This window comes from Entelurus aequoreus, linkage group LG26, assembly GCF_033978785.1.
Source record: "Entelurus aequoreus isolate RoL-2023_Sb linkage group LG26, RoL_Eaeq_v1.1, whole genome shotgun sequence".
Lineage (NCBI taxonomy): Eukaryota > Metazoa > Chordata > Actinopteri > Syngnathiformes > Syngnathidae > Entelurus > Entelurus aequoreus.
The window spans coordinates 17,611,483-17,639,165 of NC_084756.1; the positions used below are offsets into that span (position 1 = coordinate 17,611,483).

A 27,683-nucleotide genomic window follows, 5' to 3' on the forward strand; every position below is an offset into this window, starting at 1 on the left:
TGAATGAGCAGGTATCGGACACCTCGGTCTCCTTAGACGCATCCATCCGGACTGGACACTGGCCGAGAGTTGGTGGGCAGCCGAGGTTGCTTTGTTGGGTCTGCTCCTGTCTCTGGCCGTGCTCCCCTCACCCCAGCAAACGATGGCGTGGAACACAGCAGAGGCCACCACAGTGTATATGTGGTTTTTTTGTTGTTGTTGTTGTTGTTTTACTTTTGTGGCTGTGTGTAGAAGTGGATGGTTGCATCAGCTCTGCTCTTTTTTATGTCTTTAATGCATACTTGCCAACCCTCCCGATTTTCCCGGGAGACTCCCGAATTTCAGTGCCCCTCCCGGGGCAACCATTCTCCCGAATTTCTCCCGATTTCCACCCGGACAACAGTATTGGGGGCGTGCGCCTTAAAGGCACTGCCTTTAGCGTCCTCTCTCACCTGAAACCTTCACCGCTTAACAGCCGCATGCTGTTCAGGCGTCCGCTTTTCCTCCATATAAACAGCGTGCCGGCCCAGTCACATAATAATATAGCGTTGGACGGGTTTAACAACGGTCTTTGCTCGAAGATGTCAAGAAATGCTGACACGTTGTATGATCTTTTAACTGGTTTAATGATAACGTTAATATCAAGCACACACACACACACGCACACAAGTGAATGCAAGGCATACTTGATCAACCGCCATACAGGTCACACTGAGGGTGACCGTATAAACAAGTTTAACACTGTTACAAATATGCGCCACACTGTGAACTCACACCAAACAAGAATGACAAACACGTTTCGGGAGAACATCCGCACCATAACACAACATAAACACAACAGAACAAATACCCAGAACCCCTTGCAGCACTAACTCTTCCGGGACGCTACAATAATATTTACGGCTTTTGGAGCTCAGTGCACAACTGCACACACAACAAGAAGGAGACGAAGCAGAAGAACGAAGAAGAGAGATGGCGACGACGAGTAAGAAGAAGAAATACGCTTGAAAGTTCCAAAATGATTGGAAAAAAGAATGTCATTTCATCCAGGAAGGGGAAGGGGTATGCTGCCTGCACCTCAACCCCGGCCCCCCAACCATGCCCCCAAACCTCCCCCCCATCTCCCGAATTTGGAGGTCTCAAGGTTGGCAAGTATGCTTTAATGTCCTTTGTGTGCTTACACACATGTTTATGTGTGCTATGGTTATGAGTTTTTTTCCCCTTGGCCTCAGTCTGGACCCCCTCTCCAGGGGCCCAGCCTTAGACAGAATTTTTTTTTTCTCACCCCCCATCGTCCCCAGCGTTTACCTGTTTCTAAACTTTTTTGTAAGGGGCGCCGAAAGTTGGCAGACCCGTCAGCGATCCTGTTCTGTCTCCCTGTAATGTTTGTCTGCTCTTGAATGGGATTGCGCTGAAAATGTTAATTTCCTCTCTGGGATTATTAAAGTATTTCTGATTCTGATTCTGATACTCACACACGTTCACACACAGTATAAAACTTTTGGTGGACAAAAATGAGACAAAGAACGAGTGAAAGATTTTACATGTAAACAAACTGTTGTGTTTGTTTGTATTTTCCCCCCATTTTCAATCTTTTTTTAAAAAAGCCACTTGGGCGGCACTAGAGCCGGTTGCAGACCCCCGTTCTAGGAAAATGCTTCCTGTTTACGCACCGGTTTCTTGCACAGTTTAAACCAGTGGTTCTTAACCTTGTTGGAGGTACCGAACCCCACCGGTTTCATATGCGCATTCACCGAACCCTTCTTTAGTGAAAAAATAAAAAATAAAAATTCAAATTCAAGACAAAGTTATATGTTTTTGGTAACATTTTAGTATGGGGAACATATTCTAAGTAACAAAGACTACATTTAGAGTTATTTGGACACTAGGGGAACATATTCTAAGTAATAAAGACTTAATTTAGAGTTATTTGGTTAGCGTCAGGGTTAGAGGGTTAGGGTTATAATAAGGCCATGCCGAATAAGGCATTAATAAGTACTTAATGACTAGTTAAGAGCCAATATGTTACTAATTTGCATGTTAATAAGCAACTAATTAATGGTGAATATGTTCCCCATATTAAAGTGTTACCATGTTTTTTTTTACAGGTGCATAAAATGAACCGTGCATGAACATCACCTTGTTCAAACAACAAAACCAACACAGTGCATAAACTCACAACAAATTACACACCTGCAAATCAGTCAGCTGTTGCCGTATCCGTAATACGCCCATAGGGAGAAGATTGTATTTACACGATGAGTCGGGTGTGTTTTGACCTCCGCCGAACCCCTGAGGCCGACTCACCGAACCCCTAGGTTTCGATCGAAACCAGGTTAAGAACCACTGGTTTAAACACTAGTACTGTTTGTAGGTACCAGTATCAGATGGTATGTTAACGATATAGTGAAGGCCTGACAATGTTGTTTTGTTCACTTTGCCCTTATTCCTTCGAGCCTGTGAAAATGGAAGTATTCCATATAAGAACGACTACTTCGCCAGTGTCCTCCCTTATCTTTTTGTCTTGCTTTTTCAGATTACAACGCCAAGCTTTCCCGTCGTGGTGAAGATCGGACACGCTCACTCCGGAATGGGAAAGGTGAGTGTTGTTTTTTTGTGTCCGACAGTCGCACACAATCTGTCGCCTAACATTGGGCAAGAAAATCAATATTTCACATTGTGTTGAAGAACCTGAAGTCACTAAGCTGACATTTCTCATTCATATCCTGTCAATGATGGCACTTTCTGGTCATGTTATTGATCTGCAGCAGTGTTAATATGTTCTAGCTAAGATCACAGTTCAATGTTTATCTTCCACTTACTATAAATCCATTAGTCCTCATATTTCCTCCTAATGTCTCCATGGATGGACCGTAGGGACCAGATGCACAATAACTAATCAATTCAACACACAGATTACTTTTTACACAATAAAAAATGCTGGGTTATTTTTTCTTACCAAATGCTGGGTTGACCCTGTTGGATCATATTTATAAGTTATTTCTAAGGAGTGGGGTAGTTTTTGCCCATCACCAAAATTCAAGTAACAACCCAGCAAGGACGTACAATTCACCCTGCAGCTGCGTTACATTGGGAAGTGATTCATTTCTGGCTTCTCTCTACCTCCTAAGATGTCCTCCTCGTGCTTTGGGGGGATAGAGTAAAATAAAAAGTGTGTATGTGCTTTGTAAGTTAACTTACAACCTGTCACATATGAGCGAGAAATACTGTATCACTGTCTGTATAACACTAGTTATCCCTACCTGGCCTAAATGCACCATTTATTTAGGGAGGTGAGTGGGGGGGGTGATGTCACACAAAGTGGACATGGCCTAAACTGGAATTAAGACCAGAAGTAGGTGTACATCATATTGTTTTGTAGTTCTCCAAAGACAACCACCCTTTTAGTTGTAGTCCCTACGTCATAATGATTTATGACTCCTACAGGCAGAGGTTGGTATTGAAACTTTCAAAACTTCCGATGTTGCAAAATCATCACATCTGCAAAAAACATGGCCGACAGCTACAAAAAAAAATGCAATACTGACGTCCGCCAGTAGGTGTCCAGATTGATTTCCATTGGGTGAGTCTTTTTCCCAGAGTACATTGCAGCTACACTTTGTGTTTTTGATATATTTAGAGCAGGGGTGTCAAAGTCAAGGCCCGCTGGCCAGATGCGGATCGCAAATGAATTATCTATCGCCCCCGGGATGACATTTGATTAGTATTAGTCCTTGGGTAAGGCTCTCTAATAATCAATAGTTCACCATCTTTATCGATGCAGACTATGCTAAATGGACTTTACATTATGTTGTGACTATTTGTGAAAGCAGTTCAAAATCAAAGTCACTTATAACATTGTTGTATGATTGTGTATAAAACAATCTTCATAGACTAAGTACAAAACCCAAAACCAGTGAGTTAGCACGTTGTGTAAATGGTCAATAAAAACAGAATACAATGATTTGCAAATCCTTTTTAACCTATATTCAATTGAATGGACTGCAAAGACAAGATACTTAACGTTTGAGCTGGAAAACTTTATTTCTTGCAAATATTAGCTCATTTGGAATTTGATGCCTGCAACATGTTTCAAAAAAGCTGGCACAAGTAGCAAAAGAGACTGAGAAAAACAGAGACTTATTAGGAACATCCCACAGGTGAACAGGCTAGTTGGGAACAGGTGGGTGCCATGATTGGGTATAAAAGCAGCTTCCATGAAATGCTCAGTCATTCACAAACAAGGATGGGGCGAGGGTCACCACTTTGTGAACAAATGCGTGAGCAAATTGTCCAACAGTTTAAGAACAACATTTCTCAACCAGCTATTGCAGGGAATTTAGGGATTTCACCATTTACGGTCCGTAATATCATCAAAAGGTTCAGAGAATCTGGAGAAATCACTGCACGTAACATTGAATGCCCGTGACCGTGGATCCCTGAGGCTGTACTGCATCAAAAAGCGACATCAGTGTGTAAAGGATATCACCACATGGGCTCACAGTTCAGAAAACCACTGTCAGTAACTACAGTTCGTCGCAACATCTGTAAGTGCGAAGTCCATTTATCAACAACACCCAGAAACGTCGCCGGCTTCGCTGGGCCCGAGCTCATCTAAGATGGACTGATGCAAAGTGGAAAGGTGGTCTGTGGTCTGACGAGTCCACATTTCAAACTGTTTTTGGAAACTGTGGATGTCGTGTCCTCTGGAACATAGAGGAAAAGAACCATTCGGATTGTTACAGGCGCAAAGTTCAAAAGCCAGCATCTGTGATGGTATGGGGGTGTATTAGTGCAGTCTACATCTGTGAAGGCACCATTAATGCTGAAAGGTACATACAGGTTTTGGAGCAACATACTGTATGTTGCCACCCAAGCAACGATATCATGGACGCCCCTGCTTATTTCAGCATGACAATGCCAAGCCACGTCTTACAACAGCGTGGCTTCATAGTAAAATAGTGCGGGTACTAGACTGGCCTGCCTGTAGTCCAGACCTGTCCCCCATTGAAAATGTGTGGCAAATTAGGAAGCCTAAAATACCACAACGGAGACCCCGGACTGTTGAACAACTTAAGCTGTACATCAAGCAAGAATGGGAAAGAATTCCACCTGAAAAGATTGAAAAATTGGTCTCCTCAGTTCCCAAACGTTTACTGAGTGTTGTTAAAAGGAAAGGCCATGTAACACAGTGGTAAAAATGCCCCTGTGACAACTTTTTTGCAATGTGTTGCTGCCATTAAATTCTAAGTTAATGATTATTTGCCAAAAAAATAATAAGTTTCTCAATTTAAACATTAAATATCTTGTCTTTGCAGTCTATTCAATTGAACATGAGTTGAAAAGGATTTGCAAATCATTGTTTTCTGTTTTTATTTACCATTTACACAACGTGCCAACTTCACTAGTTTTGGGTTTTGTACATGCAGTGTGGCGAATCTGGTCTCCGAAAGAAAGACGGTGGACAGTTAAAAAATTACAAGTAGAATTTTTTTACTTCTTCCTGTTGGAGTCATAAGTCATGATGACGTTTGGACTACAAAAAACATGAAAATAACCAATTTATTTGGTAGAATTGACCCAACGTTGCAGTTAAAATGACCCAGCATTTGGGTTGAATATATAAACCACCTAGCTAGGTTTAATAAGAAACCCATCTCGCTGGGTTAAATTAACCCAGCGTTGGTTTGGTCCAATCGTTACCCAGCAGTTCCTACCCAAATTAGGTAGTTTTCAACCCAGCAGTTTTTAAAGTGACATGAAACACGTTGCTAAAAGTCTTGTGTTGCTCTCCTGTCAAAGGTTAAAGTGGACAACGTGAGCGACTTCCAGGACATTGCCAGCGTTGTGGCCATCACTCAGACTTACTGCACCACGGAGCCTTTCATCGACGCCAAGTACGACATCAGGGTGCAGAAGATCGGTGTCGACTATAAGGCGTACATGTAAGTATGCAGTGTTGGGAAAATCGGAGTTACGGTACATGACTAATAACAAGTAATCGAATTAATTCCATTTACGTATGTTACAACGCCGTTACCGATGCGTTCGATGTAACGTGGCATGCTACATTTGAAGAGTAACTTAAGTTACTCTTGATTAAATGTAGCTATGCTACAGGGGAAGCTATCCCGGAAAATTCATCAAATCTACATTTAACAACATTTCTATCTATGGGCCCATATGTAATATATCCATGTTAATGTAACTGAGAGTGTACAACTGCACCCAATAAAGGTCCATTACTATTAACTATCTGTCATTTAGCTGGGGATACCCTACAACTACCTCCGCACTCCACTGTATGTATTTTGTTTTAGTTTGCCTTTTCTTTGGCCCACCCCTATAACGTTATTCATTTTCTCTACCGACAGTAAAAAAAAAAACAGCCTCTATTTATATATATATGAACAAAAAAATAATGGCTTGTGTTGTTTGGGAACAGTTAGTAATACCGTATTTTTCGGAGTATAAGTTGCATCGGCCGAAAATGCATAATAGGAAGGAAAAAAACATATATAAGTCGCACTGGAGTATAAGTCGCATTTTTTGGGGAAATTTATTTGATAAAACCCAACACCAAGAATAGACATTTGAAAGGCAATTTAAAATAAATAAAGAATAGTGAACAACAGGCGGAATAAGTGTACGTAATATGACTCATAAATAACCAACTGAGAACGTGCCTGGTATGTTAACGTAACATATTATGGTAAGAGTCATTCAAATAACTATAACATATAGAACATGCTATACGTTTACCAAACAATCTGTCACTCCTAATCGCTAAGTCCCATGAAATCTTATACGTCTAGTCTCTTACGTGAATGAGCTAAATAATATTATTTGATATTTTACGGTAATCTGTTAATAATTTCACACATAAGTCGCTCCTGAGTATAAGTCGCACCCCCGGCCAAACTATGAAAAAAACTGTGACTTACAGTCAGAAAAATACGGTAGTTACGTGCAGTCAAACTTTTCATGAACTCACCCCAATGTGTGTTCGTACATTTGTGTTCCACGTCTTAGATGAAGAGGGCAGTTAAACCGAGTAAAAACTAAGGTTTTGGGCATTATTTTCTCTAAACGCATACATTTGTCTAAATATGGATAAGAACACGCATTATAGTGGTTTTCCTGCATGTCATCTTCATCACTAAAGGAAAAATCTAATCTGCGGAAGGGTATTTCTTTGCCATTTTCAAGTTTTTTTGTTTTTTTTTGAGTGGTCAGCTTGAAGCGTCCCTCTGTCTCTGACTCCCTCGTGTTTGTTATGATTTTCCTTACGGGTTTCGATGACCGACCCTTAACTTGCCTCTGATTGGCCAGTCTATAATGTTTCGCCCTAACCCTAGCCAACTGTGACTCAACATACGAACACCAATTTTATGGATTTTCTCCATATGTATGGTTGTTCTCATTCATCCAGGTCATTGTATTTTCCCCATATTTTTTTTTGGGCCTGGATTTGCAGTCTATTTTCTCTCTTTGCAGCTTATAGCTTTAATGTAAGCTACCTTGCTACATGTGTCTAAAAGTAGCTAAGCTACGGGAAAAGCTACTCGCTAAATAAGTAGCTAAATAATCTATGTAGCTTAGTTAAATCACTGGTTGTATGTCAACAAGACAATATCAGAAGCACAGAAAAGTCAATGCAGAAAGTAACTTTTACTAATGAAAGCAACAACAAGTGCCACACTAAAATTAACCTAATATTAAACATCACACAGCAAACTTGTAGGCAAAGTGTACACACATACGCACACTCCTACTACCACTACCACGAGGGAATAATGACAAAAAAAATCAATAATTGATAAGTGACAAGCTTGCAATACCTTGTTTGTGGAGAAGAAAACAAGACAGCAATCAAAGCCATCTCTTTATTAACCAGCGCTAACACAATCCAGTGAAAAGATTCTACAGAAATTGCCATCCCTGCCGTAGAACAGCCATTGCTAAGCTAACAAACTCAGTTTGGATAAAAAGCTGTTCCAAGCACGTTCTCGCTGACGTCACATGTCACTTGGCAACAGGCATTTAAGGCAACCGGAGCCACTGTTATTTGCGCATAGTGCCGTCCGCCCAAAAAACAAAGAAGAGGCAGGCTGGGGAGTGAATTGGAGGACAGGAGAGAGGCGAAACAAGCTCAACCTGTAAGTTAACCTGTACGTTTCTGACTGCTGATTGGTCAGCGGCTTCGTGCTGTCATTGTCACACTGTCATTAATTGAAGAATTTTTTTTTTATATACTTATCCTTTTTGTACTTGCAGAAAATTGTTTTTATACTCTCGAATTAGGTTTTTAATTGAAGAAAAATGTTTTTTACTTGCCAATCGTTGGGCGTGAGTAAAAACATTTATGTGGGTTTGTGGAGTTTTGGCAGTAATTTCACTCCATGATAATAATCATAAAAAAGTGCGGGAAGAAAGAGGTCACTTAAGCTATTGAAGTGTATTTCTGGTCTTGCCACCCCCGCCCGGGAAAGAGGGCAACAAGGCAGTGCGGCTGGATCAAAAGGGACGTCGGAGACGCTTTGCTGAACAAAAAGTTGCTTTATTACAAGCGAGCGTCATTAAACAGGTCTGCAGTACCCGGAGGAGCCTAGGTCCAAAAATGAAGGACCCCTAACTGGAGAAGCCAAACCATCAGTTTTTATACTCCTCCTTTCTGTCTCTGGGTGTGTGTGCTAAGTCAGGAGAGCGCATCCTGACTATAAAAGGAGATGTCCGTGTGTAAGGGTCTGGAAAACAACTGCTTTAAGTCATAACTCAAATGTTGGCGTTGAGCTAGACAGGTAGTCTCTTCTCAAGGATATGGTTATCACTTTTGCATTCCCGAGTCCCAATTAGAGCCTCTTTTCCTACGAGAAGTGATCCAATCCACCTGCGAATATCAAACTAAGGGGTCTTATCTTATTATGTGCTCAAACTGAAATACCACTATTTAATTAAACCTGGTGGTTTGCTTTCTCCAAGGTGAATATAAACATTCACCATATGTAGAACATAATATGAGTTAATTAATTCACTTCACTATTTTATTTATCTGCATGATATTATAAAGATGTAATTTCATTATTGCATTACCCCGAATAAACACCTGTGTTACACCTGTGGTTGAGTGAATATAACCCCTCCCCCTCCCTCCCAACTCACAGTATATTAGAGAGGTTGTAAATATGTGCAACAATTTTAATTACGCAGTGCAAACTCCAAGCACGATAATAAACATGGTGCCAAATACCCACTCTTTTGACAGTGTTCATCAAAAGTGCGCATTATCTTCTTTTTAAACGAGCTCATTAGAGTGTGCAGGTGTACCTATTATTGTGACCACTGTGTGTTTATTGCAGTGTTTTTCAACCAGATATTGTCTGGCGTCCCGTGGGAAATTATGCAACTTCACCTAATTGGTCCCAAAAACATTTTTTGCAAATCAGTAATTAGAATGTGCCGTTTCTTACTGTCTTTGCTGTGTACAGCTCGGCAGGGTAACCATGTAATACTCCATATCAGTAGGTGGCAGCAGGTTAACTACTTGCTGCTTTGTAAAAGTCGGAATGTGTCGGGTGAGACGAGGATGGTTTGTTGTGATCCCAATATGCAGAGCACAGCGGGAGGCAGGTAGAATAGAATAGAATATATCTTTATTGTTATTGTACATTGTACAACAAAATTGTAAGCAAAACTAATTTAGTGCAAATTCATAACACATAAAACCATAAGAACATAGATAAATAGATAAAAATACATAAAATACATAAAAATAGCAAGCATACAGCTCACATGCACAGTCATTATTGTCATCTTGTGTTCAGCGACACTATTGCTCTCCGGGTAAAAAGTGTTCTTAAGTCTGTTTGTCCGGCATTTTATTGTCCTGTATCTTCTGCCCGAGGGCAGCAGTTCAAGGTAAAAAGTTATGTAATGCTTAAACCAAAAATGAACGAACAAAGGGACGGAAAAACAAAAGTAAAACTGAACTGGCTACAAAGTAAACAGAAACAGAATGCTGGACAACAGCAAAAACTTACGGCGTCCACAAAGTACATCCGTGCATGACATGACAATCAACAATGTCCACACAAAGAAGGATAGCAACAACTTGAATAGCCTTGCTTGCTAACACAAAGCAGGTGCGGGGAATAGCGCTCAAAGGAAGACATGAAACTGCTACAGGAAAACACCAACAAAACAGGAAAGGCCACCAAAATAACAGCGCAAGACAAAAACTAAAGCATTACAAAGGAAAACACCAACAAACTCAAAATAAGGCACGACGACCTGGTGGAGTTTAGTTTTTTAACGTTTTCTGCTGGTGGTGTGTTTACGGATTTTTTAATGAAAAAAAACGTGCCTTGCCTCAAAAAAGGTTGAAAAACGCTGCTTTATTGGGTCACATTGTTATCACACCACGTACATTTATCAAACTGCTTATGGAGCCGATACCTGAAAGCGCGCTAGTGGGGGGGGAAAGGAGAAAATGTAACGGTTGGTGTCGCGACTGATTGCCCAATTTCCTTTTCCTTTCCAGGCGAACATCCATCTCTGGTAATTGGAAGAGCAACACGGGCTCTGCCATGTTGGAGCAAGTAGCCATGACTGACAAGTGAGCGCCGCCGCAGCTGAATTAGCGACGCTGTCTGCCGAGCTGTGTTATGTCACACTTAGTCACGCCGTCACCGCGATTCACGTGGAAGTGTTACGACAATCCCTAGAAGTCACGTTGTCCTCCTGCAGGTACAAGCTGTGGGTGGATACCTGCGCCGAGATCTTTGGCGGCCTGGACATTTGCGCCGTCAAGGCCATTTGTGGCAAGGACGGCAATGACTACATCACTGAGGTGAATAAAACACACGCTGGAACGTTTTAATTAGGTTATGAATAAGTCCATCAAATGTACTTAGTAACGCGGAAGCCTGAAATAAGTTGTGGTTCAAAGACAAATAAGGTCCTTTGGAAAATGATATCCATCCTTTCTGGCCTCATTTGACACTACTGGGATCAACAATACCACCTTTGCCTTTTTTAACTAACGGTTAAGGGCCGACCAGCGAGGCCTTCTCTGCTGACCTAACATAAATCCATCCATTCATCCATTTTCTACCGCTTGTCCCTCACATAAATCATTAACATTAATTAACTAGATGAGGCAATTCCTTAAGGAATTGCGTGTGAATGCTCCAACGCTGAAATTGAACTGAAATCCTTTAATTTTTTAGAATTGTTGAAGTAGAGCACACAATTCCCAAACAGGCTGAATATTTTGAAGTTGGAACAGCTTGAATTGGATGAAAAATGTGGGAGTTGTGGAACTTTGAAGAATGTCCCATTGATTTCAATGGCAATTTCCCAAAAAAGCGGGAATTTTTTTGAAAACGGTAAACAACTTGAATGGTCTGAATGAGTTGAAATGTACGGAGCCCCTAAAGCGGGGGTCACCAACGCGGTGCCCGCGGGCACCAGGTAGCCCGTAAGGACCAGATGAGTAGCCCGCCGGCCTGTTCTAAAAATAGCTCAAATAGCAGCACTTACCAGTGAGCTGCCTCTATTTTTTTTTTTTTTTTTTATTTACTAGCAAGCTGGTCTCGCTTTGCCCGACATTTTTAATTCTAAGAGAGACAAAACTCAAATAGAATTTGAAAATCCAAGAAAATATTTTAAAGACTTGGTCTTCACTTGTTTAAATAAATTCATTAATTGTTTTACTTTGCTTCTTATAACTTTCAGAAAGACAAATTTAGAGAAAAAATACAACCTTAAAAATGATTTTAGGATTTTTAAACACATATACCTTTTTACCTTTTAAATATCTTCCTATTCTTTCCTGACAATTTAAATCAATGTTCAAGTAAATGTATTTTTTTTTATTGTAAAGAATAATAAATAAATTGTAATTTAATTCTTCATTTTAGCTTCTGTTTTTTCGACGAAGAATATTTGTGAAATATTTCTTCAAACTTATTATGATTAAAATTCAAAAACATTATTCTGGCAAATCTAGAAAATCTGTAGAATCAAATTTAAATCTTATTTCAAATCCTTGAATTTATCTTAAAATTTTTGTTCTGGAAAATCTAGAAGAAATAATGATTTGTCTTTGTTAGAAATATAGCTTGGTCCAATTTGTTATATATTCTAACAAAGTGTAGATTGGATTTTAACCTATTTAAAACATGTCATCAAAATTCTAAAATTAATCTTAATCAGGAAAAATTACTAATGATGTTCCATAAATAATTTAAGTTTTTGTCTTCTTTTTTTCGGTTGAATTTAGAATTTTAAAGATTCGAAATTGAAGATAAACTATGTTTCAAAATGTAATTGTCATTTTTTTCGTGTTTTCTCCTCTTTTAAACCGTTCAATTAAGTGTAAATATCATTAATTATTAATAATAACAGAGTTAAAGGTAAATTGAGCAAATTGGCTATTTCTAGCAATTTATTTAAGTGTGTATCAAAATGGTAGCCCTTCGCATTAATCAGTACCCAAGAAGTAGCTCTTGGTTTCAAAAAGGTTGGTGACCCCTGCCCTAAAGGGACATGGGAGAATTTTTTTTTTAGTAATTATTTTTTACGTTTTATTTTTTTTAGACATGTATCTCGTGCGCACGAGAAACGTCTTAAAAAATATATATATATTTAAATGTTTTTTGTTTTTTTTATAACTTTATAAAAAGTTTCTCGTGCGCACGAGATACATGTCTAAAAAAAAATTGAAAAATTAAAAAAAAAATTCCCCCTTGTCCCTTTAGGGCAGGGGTCGGCAACCCAAAATGTTGAAAGAGCCATATTGGAGCAAAAATACAAAAAACAAATCTGTCTGGAGCCGCAAAAAATTAAAAGCCATATTACATACAGATAGTGTGTCATGAGATATGAATTGAATTAAGAGGACTTAAAGGAAACTAAATGACCTCAAATATACGTACAAATGAGGCATAATGATGCAATATGTACATATAGCTAGCCTAAATAGCATGTTAGCATCGATTAGCTTGTAGTCATGCAGTGACCAAATATGCCTGATTAGCACTCCACACAAGTCAATAACATCAACAAAACTCACCTTTGTGCATTCACGCACAACATTAAAAGTTTGGTGGACAATATGAGACAGAAAAAGAAGTGGCATAAAACACGTCCTAGGAAGTCGGAGAAAGTTATATATGTAAACAAAATACGGTGAGTTGAAGGACCGCCAAAATTAGTAGGACAAAACGGCGCTCGCCAAATACTCGAATCAGTGAAGCATGTTTAATATAAACAGTGTACTTTATAACAATTAGGGAGGTTTGTGTCATGTTTGTCCTCCTACAGAAACCATATTAAAACCCAAAATATTTTTTTTCCCGTCATCTTTTTCCATTTTTCACACATTTTTGAAAAAGCTCCAGAGAGCCACCAGGGCGGCGCTAAAGAGCCGCATGCGGCTCTAGAGCCGCGGGTTGCCGACCCCCGCTTTAGGGGCTCCATAGAAATGGTTGGTGTTGGAATTTTTTTAATCGGTCGAGAAATGTTGAAGCGGTAACATGTTGAATTGGGAAATGGTATTACGGAATTCCTGGAATTTCGGGAAAACCGGGAATTTGGTTCCTAAAGAGAGGAACCACCACCTACAGTCCCCGATGTCCACACAATGTTGCAGAGTCTTGTCAACCAAGACAGCGTCACAGCATCCAGAACCTTAAGGAACTCTGGGCAAATCTCACCCACCCCCAGGGCCTTGCCACCGAGGAGCTTTTTAACTACCTCTGCAACCTTAACCCCAGAAATAAGAGAGCCCACCAGAGATTCCCCAGGCACTGTTTCCTCATAGGAAGACGTGTAGTTGGGATTGAGGAGGTCTTCGAAGTATTATTCCCTCCACCGATCCACAACATCCGCAGTCGAGGTCAGCAGCACACCATTCCCATGTCAAATAACAGTTTTTTTTACTGTCAAGAACACTCACAAATGTTAATTAACAAAATTGCTCAGGTGACACCTGTTACTAGGCAGACTTCCTAGGGCTCGATTATAACTGCCGACTGGTCAATAAAAAAGATAGTTTTATATTTATTGTATATGCCGGTCGCACACAAGTAAATGAGTCCAAAACAACACAGTACAGATCATTAGGCAAGTTAATTACTCTAAAACAATTTCAAGGTGGGGGCAAGGAAGGGTTAATAAGGCTGCAATTGGGCGGGAATGCAGGTACCGGAACAAATATTCTCACAAGTCAAGGCAGCGTGTGTAATGAGTATGACAGCAAAGGGGCTAAAAGTCATTAGTAGGTAAGATTGCCGCAGCCCACGAGGGAAAGTAAAGGAAATTATTGGAGAAATGAAGCGTGACAAGGTGAGCAAATTCAATTATTATAATGGCAGAGAGCAGAAGAAGAAGAAACTACAATCACAGTAATATTCACATGTGGATCACATGACCCAGCTCCACATCTTCGGCCATGACCTGCTTGCTCGGGTGGCATTTAAAAAAGGAGTGCGTTCATATAATATGCGTAAATGTGTGTCTCTGGATGTGTGTGTGTGTGTGCGTGTATGTGTGTGTGCGCGTGTGTGTATATGTATGAGGGGCCGTTAGGGACATCTTCAGCATTACCTCTTACATACACTACTGAAATGCTCTCATATAAACAACTGAAAAGTTAATCCCTCACACACACTACTAAAATCCTCTCATACACACTTCTGAAAGGTTTTTCTCCCATACACACACTACTGAAATCCTTTTATACACATGACGGAAATAGTTTTCGCTCATGCACAGTACTGAAATCCTTTCATACACACTACTGGGTTTTTCTCTCTCACTCACAGTACTGAAACACTCCCACTAGGGCTCCTTGAGACCTCCGATTCCAGGAGGTGGGGTGGGGCGTGGCGTGGTCAGGGGTGTGGTTGGGGGCGTGGTTAAGAGGGGAGGAGTATATTTACAGCTAGAATTCACCAACTCGAGTATTTCATATATATATATATATATATATATATATATATATATATATATATATATATACACTACCGTTCAAAAGTTTGGGGTCACCCAAACAATTTTGTGGAATAGCCTTCATTTCTAAGAACCAAAATTTCTGGCCATTTTGAGCGTTTAATTGACCCCACAAATGTGATGCTCCAGAAACTCAATCTGCTCAAAGAAAGGTCAGTTTTGTAGCTTCTGCAACGAGCTAAACTGTTTTCAGATGTGTGAACATGATTGCACAAGGGTTTTCTAATCATCAATTAGCCTTCTGAGCCAATGAGCAAACACATTGTACCATTAGAACACTGGAGTGATAGTTGCTGGAAATGGGCCTCTATACACCTATGTAGATATTGCACCAAAAACCAGACATGTGCAGCTAGAATAGTCATTTACCACATTAGCAATGTATAGAGTGTATTTCTTTAAAGTTAAGACTAGTTTAAAGTTATCTTCATTGAAAGGTACAGTGCTTTTCCTTCAAAAATAAGGATATTTCAATGTGACCCCAAACTTTTGAACGGTAGTGTATATATGTATGAAATACTTGACTTTCAGTGAATTCTAGCTATATATATATATATATATATATATATATATATATATATATATATATATATATATATATTTATTTTTTATTTTTTATTTTTTATTATACATATAAATAAAAGAAATACTTGAATTTCAGTGTTCCGGAGGCTATCCAGTAGATGGCAGTATCGTGCTGTTTAAGAGTGTCACAACATTGCTGTTTACGGCAGACGAACTGCTTTACGGTAGACGAAAACGTGACTGCTGATGTTGTGTGTTGTTACCGCGCTGGGAGGACTTTAATGAAACTGCCTAACAATAAACCCACATAAGAAACCAAGAACTCGCCCTCGATCATTCTACAGTTATAACGTGATTGGGCAGGCACGCTGTTTATATCGTGGGAAAGCGGACGTGAAAACAGACTGTCGCCGCTGTCCCCACTCAGGTCCGCATTGAGCTGGAGGGGGCGTGGCCTCCAGCTCCGGCTGAATCCCGGGAGTTTATCGGGAGAAAATTTCTTCTGGGAGGTTTTCGGGAGAGGCGCTGAATTCCGGGAGTCTCCCGGTAAAACCGGGAGTGTTGGCAAGTATGATATACGCGATATATCGCGGGTTTGACTCTGTGCGATATAGAAAATGACTATATGGTGATATTGGAGTATACGTTCTCACGCAGTTGCTTTTAGCTGCTGGAATTACACTACAGGCTCTCCTCGCTCTTTCCTGTGTCTCCTTCTCACAGACAGACAAGCGCACCTTCTTACACACGTCACATACTGTCACGACATACGTCACATACGTATACGCCCTCACGCAGCAATGAGGTAGCAGCATGGGTAACGTTAGCTGTGATGCTAACGCAGCCGTGCGAGTGGTAATACGAGAGAGAGAAAGTGCGAATCTGGTAACAAATGAAGGAATAAATAATTCCCCCAAAAAACAGCAGGGGGTCCATCGTATGGCGGTGGTTTGGCTTCAAGTGGGAATATGTCGAACAGACAACCGTAATTTGTCAAGTGTGGGGCAAAAGCGTTGCTATAAAAAGTAGCATTACTGCTAATATGTAGCATCATTTGAAAAGTCACCTGCTAGAGAATGAAGAGGGCTTACTCTGCATGTCAACATCTCCGTTCGGTGCCACACGCCCACACCATCAAAATGCCGAGGCAAACATTTCCAGATCAACACCGTATGAAAAAAATAGTGATTTTTTTAGTTGTGATTTCCTTCTCTGCATGAAAGTTTTAAAGTAGCATATATTAATGCAGTATGAAGAAGAATGTTTTAATGTAGACACATAGAATCATCATACTGCTGTGATTACATGCATCAAGTGTTCATTCAAGGCTAAGGCAAAATATCGAGATATATATCGTGTATCGCGATATGGCCTTAAAATATTGCGATATTAAAAAAAGACCATATCGCCCAGCCCTAACTCACACACACTTCTGGAATCCTCACACACACACTACTGAAATGTTTTTTCTCTCTCACACACTACTGACATGTTTTTTTTCTCTCATATACACTACTGAAGTCCTCTGATACACACTACTGAAATCCTCTCATACACGCTACTGAAATTTTTTTTTCTCTCACACACACACACACACAACTGAAATCCTCTCATATACACCACGGAAATCCTTTCATTTACACTACTGAAATCCTTTAATACATACTACTGAACACCTTTCAAACACACAACTGAATTTTTTTTCTCTCATACGCACTACTGAAATTCTCTCACACACACTACTGAAATTACTTTCTGTCTGAGAGGATTTCAGTTGTGTGTGTGAGAGGATTTCAGTAATTTGTGTGTGAGGATTTCAGTAGTGTGTATGAGAGGATTTCAGTCGTGTCTGAGAGAATTTCAGTAGTGTGTGTGTGAGGATTTTGGTAGTGTGCATGAGAGAAAAAAATGTCAGTTCTGTGAATGAGAGGATTTTAGTGGTGCGTGTGAGAGGTAATTCTGAATAAAGTCCCTAACGGCCCCTCGTATATATGTGCACATATAAAGGAGCGTGATAGTGATAGTTTTCTTACTAGTACACCATCTTGTTAAGGTGGACAACACTGATGACTACCTTAATGTTACCAACAGTGACAGACTTTATCATGTACTAGTTACTGTAATATTATTATTATTATCATTATTATTATTATTATTCATTACAATTTGTTTTAATGATTACAATATATTGAAAACTAGTTATTTTATCAAATACATTTAATATTTTCTTTATTTTCATTTTAAATTGGAAATGAAAACATTTTTTATTTGATTTTTTATAAATGTCAATTCCGATATTAACTGTATTAATAACTACTGTACCAACCACTTAAATGTAAAAAAAAAAAAAAAAAAGTACATACATTCATGTTTTTCACCTTTCGATTAAATTCACAATAACAGTATGTTTTTTTTATATCTAATAAAAGCAAAGGTCAACATGAACGATTTGTTTGAGCAGTCACGTGTTGCTAGGCAGACTTTCTCGAGCTGATGCATTAATACCCTCTGTGTGTATGCGTGCGTATAATCAATCCGCCCCTTCGTACTGCTCAGGGATTAAACCATGCTCCACAGAGTGAGAGGTGGGCACTCTAGCCACCAAGCTAAAAGCTTAAGCTTTAAACTCATTGTACAGCGCGACCTTTAAGGCATCGAGGAGTGAGTTTTACCAACGTACTCTTACACAGCTGCACTAGCATCCGTTATTTATACCAGTAAAACAAAATGACAGTTGAATCAAATTATTGTGGCAATAGAATGTTGCTCTGTATTAAATATAAATTGTGCATTGTCCCTGCTCTCTGTGCTCAGGTGGTGGGCTCGTCTATGCAGCTGGTTGGCGATCACCAGGCGGAAGATCGCCAGCTCATCTCGGAAGTGGTGCTGGCTAAGATGCACCAGGCCCTGGCAGCCAAGACGTCCGGTGCTTCCCGGTCACCCGCTCGCTCCCCTCAGGGCCAACAGAAGACAAGTGCTGCAGCGCCCCCACAGGTGCTGACCTGTTTTACAACGATACTTCTTGTTTAGTTTTGTTTCTTATGGTCTCTTCACTGTTATTCAGAGCGCCAGCAATAAAGACGGACCGCCAGATGCAAGCAAAACCGCAGGCCAGCGTCCTCAACCCCAAGGTTCTGTGAAGACTGTTCTTGGATAATTCATTCATCCTGACACTACATCGTCTCATCTCACTCATTTTTCTACTGTACTTCATTTTTCATCTCATGTTTCTGGAACCAGAACTAACACTCATGCCTGAAAATGTCATGAAAGATGAAACAGTAATGTGCTGCCGCCTGCTGGTCATTACCGTGGAAATGAATGACGTCAAGCATTAGCTTGTATTTATTGAAGTAGTTGTCTCCTGCATATTTCATTTGGTGCCATCATACTCAAATCCATATTGACCTGTTTACCTAAAATCTGATTATTCTATTTCTAGGAGCATCAGTCAAGCCGCAGGTTGCGGAGTCGTCTTCAGCGACAGTTAAGAAATCTTCTGAGCCGCCATCAAAGCCCAGCCAAGCCCAGAAACCGACCCAGAAACCAAGTCCGGTCCAGAAGGCGGCCTCGGTGACCAAGCCCCCAGTGCCAAGGCCTCCCCCCATGACAAGAGCGCCATCTGTCACAAAACCTGCTCCAGATCCCAGCTCAGCTCCTTCCAAAGGTTCTTCATCTTCCCCAGCTAAGTCGGCAGCACGTCCGGGTTCCCCCTCAGCTTCCTCGGCTCCCACCACAGAGCAGCCCAAGCCCCAGATCCCGGGATCGCCCACCGTAGCTCCCGGAAAACCAAAAGACCTGCCGCCCAAACCCACACCTCCCGCCAAGCCCATCCCTCCCGTGCGCAGGAACTCCAAGCCCCAGCTGCAGCCAAAGCCCAAAACCCCGCCTCCTCCCAGAGCTTCACCCAAACCACAGACGACCGACCCGCAAAACCCGGAACCGGCTGAGACCTCGGACGACGCCTCTACCGCCAGCACCTCCCCTGCCCCGGCGCAGATTCAGTCGCCGGCCAAAGCCAGCCCATCCCCGCCTAGCGTCCAGTCTCCCGCGAAGGCCAAGGCCGCCTCTCCCTCCCAAAACCCTGAACCCGAAACAGCCGCCGAGGCCCAAGAGGATCAAGCAGCATCCCAGCCAAAAAGCCATCCTCTGCTCAAGTAAGAGCCACATAATCAAAGACACGTATTTCATTGAGTCACCTCTAACCTCTTACTGCAAATATTTACTACGTGAACAAGCCAGGCTTGTACCACCCCAGTCTTGTAGGTGGCAGTAACGAGCACTGCAAGATGGGTGCAAACCACCACACGCAGCGCCATCTGTGGATTTGTTTTGTCCACTGCAAGTGCAAAACAAGTTCCTCACGACATTTGCACCTTTATTCAGATCTGCGTCACATTTTCAAGGGTTCCCCTGCGTGCCACCACACAAACTCAGGTGGAATTTGAATTTTTAACTAAATAACTAACCATTGATTAATATTATTCTAATAATTACACTACCATTCAAAAGTTTGGGGTCACCCAAACAATTTTGTGGAATAGCCTTCATTTCTAAGAACAAGAATAGACTGTCGAGTTTCAGATGAAAGTTCTCTTTTTCTGGCCATTTTGAGCGTTTAATTGACCCCGCAAATGTGATGCTCCAGAAACTCAATCTGCTCAAAGGAAGGTCAGTTTTGTAGCTTCTGTAACGAGCTAAACTGTTTTCAGATGTGTGAACATGATTGCACAAGGGTTTTCTAATCATCAATTAGCCTTCTGAGCCAATGAGCAAACACATTGTACCATTAGAACACTGGAGTGATAGTTGCTGGAAATGGGCCTCTATACACCTATGTAGATATTGCACCAAAAACCAGACATTTGCAGCTAGAATAGTCATTTACCACATTAGCAATGTATATCAATCAATCAATCAATGTTTATTTATATAGCCCTGAATCACAAGTGTCTCAAAGGGCTGTACAAGCCACAACGACATCCTCGGTGTCGAGTGGGTCTGACATAATATTGTGAAAGTCCAACACATCAGCGAAAGTGTCTCAAAGGGCTGTACAAGCCACAACGACATCCTCGGTGTCGAGTGGGTCTGACATAATATTGTGAAAGTCCAACACATCAGCGAAAGTCCAGTCCATGGTGGGGCCAGCGGGAACCATCCCGAGTGGAGACGGGTCAGCAGCGTAGAGATGTCCCCATCCGATGGACAGGCTAGCGGTCCACCCCGGAGCAGAGTAGAAAAGAAAAGAAAAGAAACGGCAGATCAACTGGTCTAAAAAGGGAGTCTATTTAAAGGCTAGAGTATACATATGAGTTTTAAGATGAGACTTAAATGCTTCTACTGAGGTAGCATCTCTAACTTTTACCGGGAGGGCATTCCATAGTATTGGAGCCCGAATAGAAAACGCTCTATAGCCCGCAGACTTTTTTTGGGCTCTGGGAATCACTAATAAGCCGGAGTTCTTTGAACGCAGATTTCTTGCCGGGACATATGGTACAATACAATCGGCAAGATAGGCAGGAGCTTGACCGTGTAGTATTTTATACGTAAGTAGTAAAACCTTAAAGTCGCATCTTAGGTGCACAGGAAGCCAGTGCAAGTGAGCCAGTATAGGCGTAATATGATCAAACTTTCTTGTTTTTGTCAAAAGTCTAGCAGCCGCATTTTGTACCATCTGTAATCTTTTAATGCTAGACATAGGGAGGCCCGAAAATAATACGTTACAGTAATCGAGACGAGATGTAACGAACGCATGGATAATGATCTCAGCGTCGCTAGTGGACAAGATGGAACGAATTTTAGCGATATTACGGAGATGAAAGAAGGCCGTTTTAGTAACACTCTTAATGTGTGACTCAAACGAGAGAGTTGGGTCGAAGATAATACCCAGATTCTTTACTGAGTCGCCTTGTTTAATTGTTTGGTTGTCAAATGTTAAGGTGGTATTATTAAATAGATGTTGGTGTTGAGCAGGACCGATAATCAGCATTTCCGTTTTCTTAGCGTTGAGTTGCAAAAAGTTAGCGGACATCCATTGTTTAATTTCATTAAGACACGCCTCCAGCTGACTACAATCCGGCGTGTTGGTCAGCTTTAGGGGCATGTAGAGTTGGGTGTCATCAGCATAACAGTGAAAGCTAACACCGTATTTGCGTATAATGTCACCTAGCGGCAGCATGTAAATACTAAAGAGTGCAGGGCCAAGAACCGAACCCTGGGGAACTCCGCACGTTACCTTAACATAGTCCGAGGTCACATTGTTATGGGAGACACACTGCATCCTGTCAGTAAGATAAGAGTTAAACCAAGACAAGGCTAAGTCTGACATCCCAATACGCGTTTTGATACGCTCTAATAAAATATTATGATCAACAGTATCGAAAGCGGCGCTAAGATCAAGAAGCAGCAACATAGATGAAGCATCAGAATCCATCGTCAGCAATAGATCATTAGTCATTTTTGCGAGGGCTGTCTCCGTAGAGTGATTTGCCCTGAAACCGGATTGAAAAGGTTCACAGAGAATAGAGTGTATTTCTTTAAAGTTAAGACTAGTTTAAAATGATCTTCATTGAAAAGTACAGTGCTTTTCCTTCAAAAATAAGGACATTTCAATGTGACCCCAAACTTTTGAACGGTAGTGTATTTCTTTTGAAAACGCTATTCATCCATAACAATTACAAGTTCATTATATATTTTTCTTTATTTTACACTTCCCTCACATTATTTCATTCTTTTTCACCCTATTTTCCCCTCCGTTGTTTTTTGTATTGAATATTTTTCCATATATAGATACTTAGCCAGCAGACACAAGACCTTGATACAACGTTGATTATGCGCACATGTCCTTTAAAACTGACTTTGAAACAACGTTGCAAAATAGTTGTATTAGTAAATTGAGACAACGTTGATGTCTAACGTTGGATCCACGTTGTTGGTTGGAAAATGACCAAATTTCAATGGTCAAATCAACGTCCAGTGGTGGGCCGTCAGGGCCAGCAAGGCCTTCTCTGCTGGCCTAACATAACCAGAAATACTGATCATAATTAAAGATAAGAGTAATTTTTAATTGACTTTACCCAAATATCTAAAAGTATTCATATTCTCTTCATGTCATATTATGCTATTTCCAGTGCTGTTGTTTTTATCCAATCAGAATTCAGCTATCTTATGTTGCCATGCTGAACGAAATCTGCCCGGGGTCTTCAGAATCAACAATGCGGGCGTCCGTGCACTGTAAGTGAACGGACACATACAGTTGATAGACAATTGCCATAGCCAATCAGATCACGAGTTGTTGTCAGTAAGGCCTTCGAGCTGGCATTACGCTGTGATTGGATACTCACTTGGGAGTCTCAAGTGAGTATCCAATCACAAGTTGCCAAAACAGGAAGTGGCCATACGAGCCATAGAAAGCCACAGAAAATTCACCCGTACTCACAAAGAAGGAGAGCAAAATGTTGATTAGGTGGCAGATACATATTTGTAAGGCCATTTTCAAAAAGGATATTTAAGAGGAACTTGATCTTGTGAGACGAGGTCGGCGGTGAAATGGTTTGCCCGCAACTTTCACACGAATCAACCGACTATGACCAACTACCGACTACGAGTATTACCACTGGCTTATAGGGCGTAGAAAGGGTGCTACAAATTGTGAGTCCAAATATTTTATTTCTTAATTTCTTCATGTTTCATTTGTTTTATACAATACTTTAAAATGTTGACAGTACCACGTAAGATATGTTTTAAATGCTGAAGTGGGTTTATTTAATGTTAAATGCACCGAAAAATAGACCGTTTTGTCCACTGTTGAGGGGTTTCAATGCTCAGTAGTGTGCAAGTGTGTTTCTGTGTAGCAGGGGTGTCCAAAGTGCGGCCCGGGGCCATTTGCGGCCCGCATGTAATTTTTTAACAGCCCTGTGGCACATTCTAAAGATACAATAAAAAAAACAAAAAACATAAACAGTGGTACAAAAGAACAAACAGGTGAAATGTAACAAGAACATGTTGCAATGTTTACTCTAATGCAGGCTATTTATTTCTTTAAAAAATGATAATGAATAAAAATCAATGTTATTATGAATTATTGACCTATTCAAGGCTCCAATTACTTCACATTAAATATTCCACTTTGAGATTTTTTGGGGGAAAATTATGCATATTTAGTGTTTGTCATTTAAAAAACAACGTTTTTTTAATTGTCTTAAAAGAAGCGCCTGAAATGAACAAACACAAAAACATAAAGAACAATAAATTATAATTGACGTATAGATCTGAAGTTGATCTTGAGACTATTGTGTTAAAAGTAAAAAAAAAAAAAGTATGATTTATTTTTTTAAACTTTACTGAGCAGGACCCTTTTGGATCCCCAATAGTTTTAGTGGGACTTTTTTCAAGTGTGACTGCTCAAAAATAATAATGAATAAAAATCAATGTTGTTATGAGTTATTGACCTTTTTAAGGCTCCAATTATTATATAATCTCAAATAGTCCACTTTAAAATTTGATTGGGGGAAAATATTCCATATTTTGTGTTTTTTCCATAAAAAAGCAGGGGTTTCTTTGACAAAAAGGGCATGCAACTTAAATCTTAAAACACTTTATACTGACAGATAGACCTAGTGTTGATCTAGAGATTTAAACCTTGAATAATACTAAAAATAATAATACTAAATAATGACACAATTTTAATATTTTTTTGACCAAAACCCTTTGGGGACCCCGGGATCAAGCCTGAGTGGAGGCCTAAATGTATATTTTTTATACATATATTGTATTGGTTTTTTAAAAATAAAAAATATCAAAATGGCCCCCGCTTGCTTTGATTTTCCAGTGTGCGGCCCTCAGTGGAAAAAGTTTGGACACCCCTGCTGTATAGTATCTCCAGCGGGGTCCATGTGGTGACATCAATTACGGTATTTTGAGAAGTGAAGTCGGACTAAGTAGGACATCACTGAAGGCCTAGGTGAGAAACGCACGGCCCTCCACCGTCAACGTCAGAACCTGACATGAATAATCGTCGTCAGAAAGCATGTTGTTTCAATGTATCTGTGTTGTAGAATATTGGTTGGGAAATGACCAAATTTCAATGGTCAAATCAACGTCAGAACCCGACGTTGATGAAACGTTGCCAAAAAGCATGTTGTTTCAAGGTTATCAGTTAACGTCAGGACCTAACTCAACAAGTTGTGAACGTTGTTTTAATGTCTTGTGCCTGCTGGGTAACCTCTCCCCTCCAGCTTTTTTTCCAAGCTTTGCGGTGCTAACAAGAGCTATCAGATTTAAAGTTAAAAGTTAAAGTACCACTGGTAGTCACACACACACTAAGTGTGGTGAAATTATCCTCTGGAATTTGACCTATCCCCTTGTTCCACCCTCTGGGATGTGAGGGGAGCAGTGAGCAGCAGCGGTGGCCGCGCTCGGGAATCATTTTGGTGATATAACCCCCAATTCCAACCGTTGATGCTGAGTGCCAAGCAGGGAGGCAACGGGTCCCATTTTTATAGTCTTTGGTATCCCCCAAAAATGTAAGACTCTGCTCTTGTGTCGAGTTCTACTTCAAAAAAGCTTATTTATTTATTTTTTTAGCATTTGTCTTTTTTCACCCATGCAACAACACCCCCTCAAGATTTCACAGAAGTTCCCTAATTAAGTAGATTTTTGTTGTTGTTGTTTTTCTTTTTTTTTTTTAAAAAAGGCATTTGCTATCGATTACCAGATGCGTTGACAGAAGTCACCATCCTGTCGATTAGCGTGTAGACCAGGGGTGTCCAGAGTGTGGCCCGGGGGCCATTTGCGGCCCCGCAGCTCGTTTTTAATTGGCCCGCGACACAGACAAAATACAATTTGTGCTCCGGAATAATGGAACCAGACCAAATTCCCCCAAAATGGGACCTGAAAACCAAAATTTCTGTTGACCTGTGCGTCTTTTACATGGTGTTTGATGAACATATGTACACATTTCTTGCAAGATATGGTAAGATTTTGAGTTGGCGAAAGCAAAATAGTAATAATAATAAGTTTTGATAAAGACTAATTATAAGATGAATAATTGATTGAACTACATTGTACTGTTTTTTTGTTACGTTTCGTTTTATGTATGCACTCCGGGATGCAGAGACGGCAGGCAAGTGCAGAAAACAATGGTAATGGTAAGATTTTGAGTGTGCTAAGCCTTGTAATGTAATAATCATGCTAATATTGATAAAGAATAGTAATAAGAATAATTGATTCAACTACATTGTATTAGTTTTTGTTACGTTAGGCACTCCGGGATGCAGAGACGGCAGGCAAGTGCAGAAAACAATGGTAATGGTAAGATTTTGAGTGTGCTAAGCCTTGTAATGTAATAATCATGCTAATATTGATAAAGAATAGTACTAAGAATAATTGATTCGACTACATTGTATTAGTTTTTGTTACGTTAGGCACTCCGGGATGCAGAGACGGCAGGCAAGTGCAGTAAACAAGTCTTCTTTACCAGAGAAAGGCAAGTGCACAAATGGAAAAGAGACGCATGAAGTGTAAAGGTACAACGCAAAATAATCCAGTCCCCAAAAGCATCCTGATTGGCATCCAGAGACAGGTGACGGCGCCAGCGCTCAGCTGGCAAATGGAGGGAAAAAGGACGTGGAACAAAAAATAAGAGCGCTGGACAGGAAATCATGCAAAATTAAAAAAACTAATAATAACTGCCATGTAAGAGGTTTTCGGGTCTTGAATGTACAAAAAATGTACAAAGTGGCCCCTAGAGACTTCAACTTTTCTGTATGCGGCCCTTTCTGGAAAAAGTTTGGACACCCCTGGTGTAGACCTATGCTGCCATCTGCTGCCTGGCTGTAGTAGGTAGTTGTAGTTGCGTTTCACGTCACATTAACTGCTACCACCAGAGGGCGCTGAAGCTATCAGGTGTGCTAGTCCAAACATCCAAATTCCGCAGTGAAAACATCTTTTTTCAATGTGTTCAATGATTCCCTGATGTCCGTCATCCTTCCTCATCTTATTAACACTCCCGCCTATTATCTTCCTTCCCGCGTCCTATCCTCCCTTCCCTCATCGCTCCCTCCCTCCCTCCTGTTCTCTCTCCTCTGCCATCCCAGTAAGTCCCAGTCACTGACCAATGCCTTCAACGCCTTCAGCGACTCTTCCTTCTTCCGCGGAGTCTCCAGCTCCGGCGCCGGCGACGGCCAAGAGGAGGCCAAGGCCGAGACCATTCGCAACCTCCGAAAGTCCTTCGCCAGCCTTTTCTCTGACTAGAACCCCCTCGCCCCGGCCCCTATAACACCGTATAGCTTCTGGCTCCTCATCACCCCTTTCTCTTTCTATGTTGACCAACCATGATTGACATTTCAATGTGAAGCAGTCTGAGATGTGCGTGTTAAATTTAAACGTTCTCTGGTCCCTCTTCTCCTTCTTCATGCCAGCTTCTGGGTAGGATGTTCCGTGCATGCAGCTGTACCAGGATAGGTGGAATGAGAGAGTTATGTCGCTGATAAACACTTAAATAGAATATAATGATAGCATAGGATACACAAGAGAGTATATTTATTTTCCCACTGCACACTTAATTGTTGAAACTATATTTAAAAAAGAAAAAAAGCATACAGTGGAACCTCCAAGGTGGAACACCCTAAAATTGGTACAATTTGATGAAAAATATGCAAAAGAAGAAGTGATGCTAACCATAAAATATGAAATGGAACTTGGATTAGCGTAGGAACCGGGTAGGAAAGTGTCTGTATTAATTAAAGACAAATTGGATTCACTATTTCCAAGTTGATAAAAACAGCCACAAAGCTCAAGATAGTAATGCAGTGCCAGCAGTAGCCATAAATCACCACCGGGTGTCAGTATCGCTCTGCAATCATCTCAATTGTCAATCATTTTTAAAGCATACCATATTTTTCGGACTATAAGTCGCAGGTTTTTTTCATAGTTTGGCCGGGGGTGCGACTTATACTCAGGAGCGACTTATGTGTGAAATTATTAACTCATTACCGTAAAATATAAAATAATATTATTTAGCTCATTCACGTAAGAGACTAGACGTATAAGATTTCATGGGATTTAGCGGTTAGGAGTGACAGATTGTTTGGTAAATGTCATACTTGCCAACCTTGAGACCTCTGATTCTGGGAGGGGTGGGGTGGGGCGTGGTCGGGGGT

The 27,683-nt window shown here is 40.6% G+C and overlaps 1 protein-coding gene across 1 annotated transcript; it reads left to right on the forward strand.

Annotated features, from left to right (window-relative positions):
- The first annotated feature begins 2,520 nt into the window (after positions 1–2,520).
- On the forward strand, positions 2,521–27,617 carry LOC133643286 (synapsin-1-like). Its single transcript, XM_062037769.1, has 8 exons — positions 2,521–2,578; positions 5,782–5,924; positions 10,520–10,594; positions 10,726–10,828; positions 18,334–18,513; positions 18,584–18,650; positions 18,962–19,676; positions 26,619–27,617. The coding sequence occupies exons 1-8, from the start codon at positions 2,570–2,572 to the stop codon at positions 26,773–26,775; spliced, it is 1,449 nt and encodes a 482-aa protein (XP_061893753.1). The 5' UTR covers positions 2,521–2,569; the 3' UTR covers positions 26,776–27,617.
- The last annotated feature ends 66 nt before the right edge of the window (positions 27,618–27,683 follow it).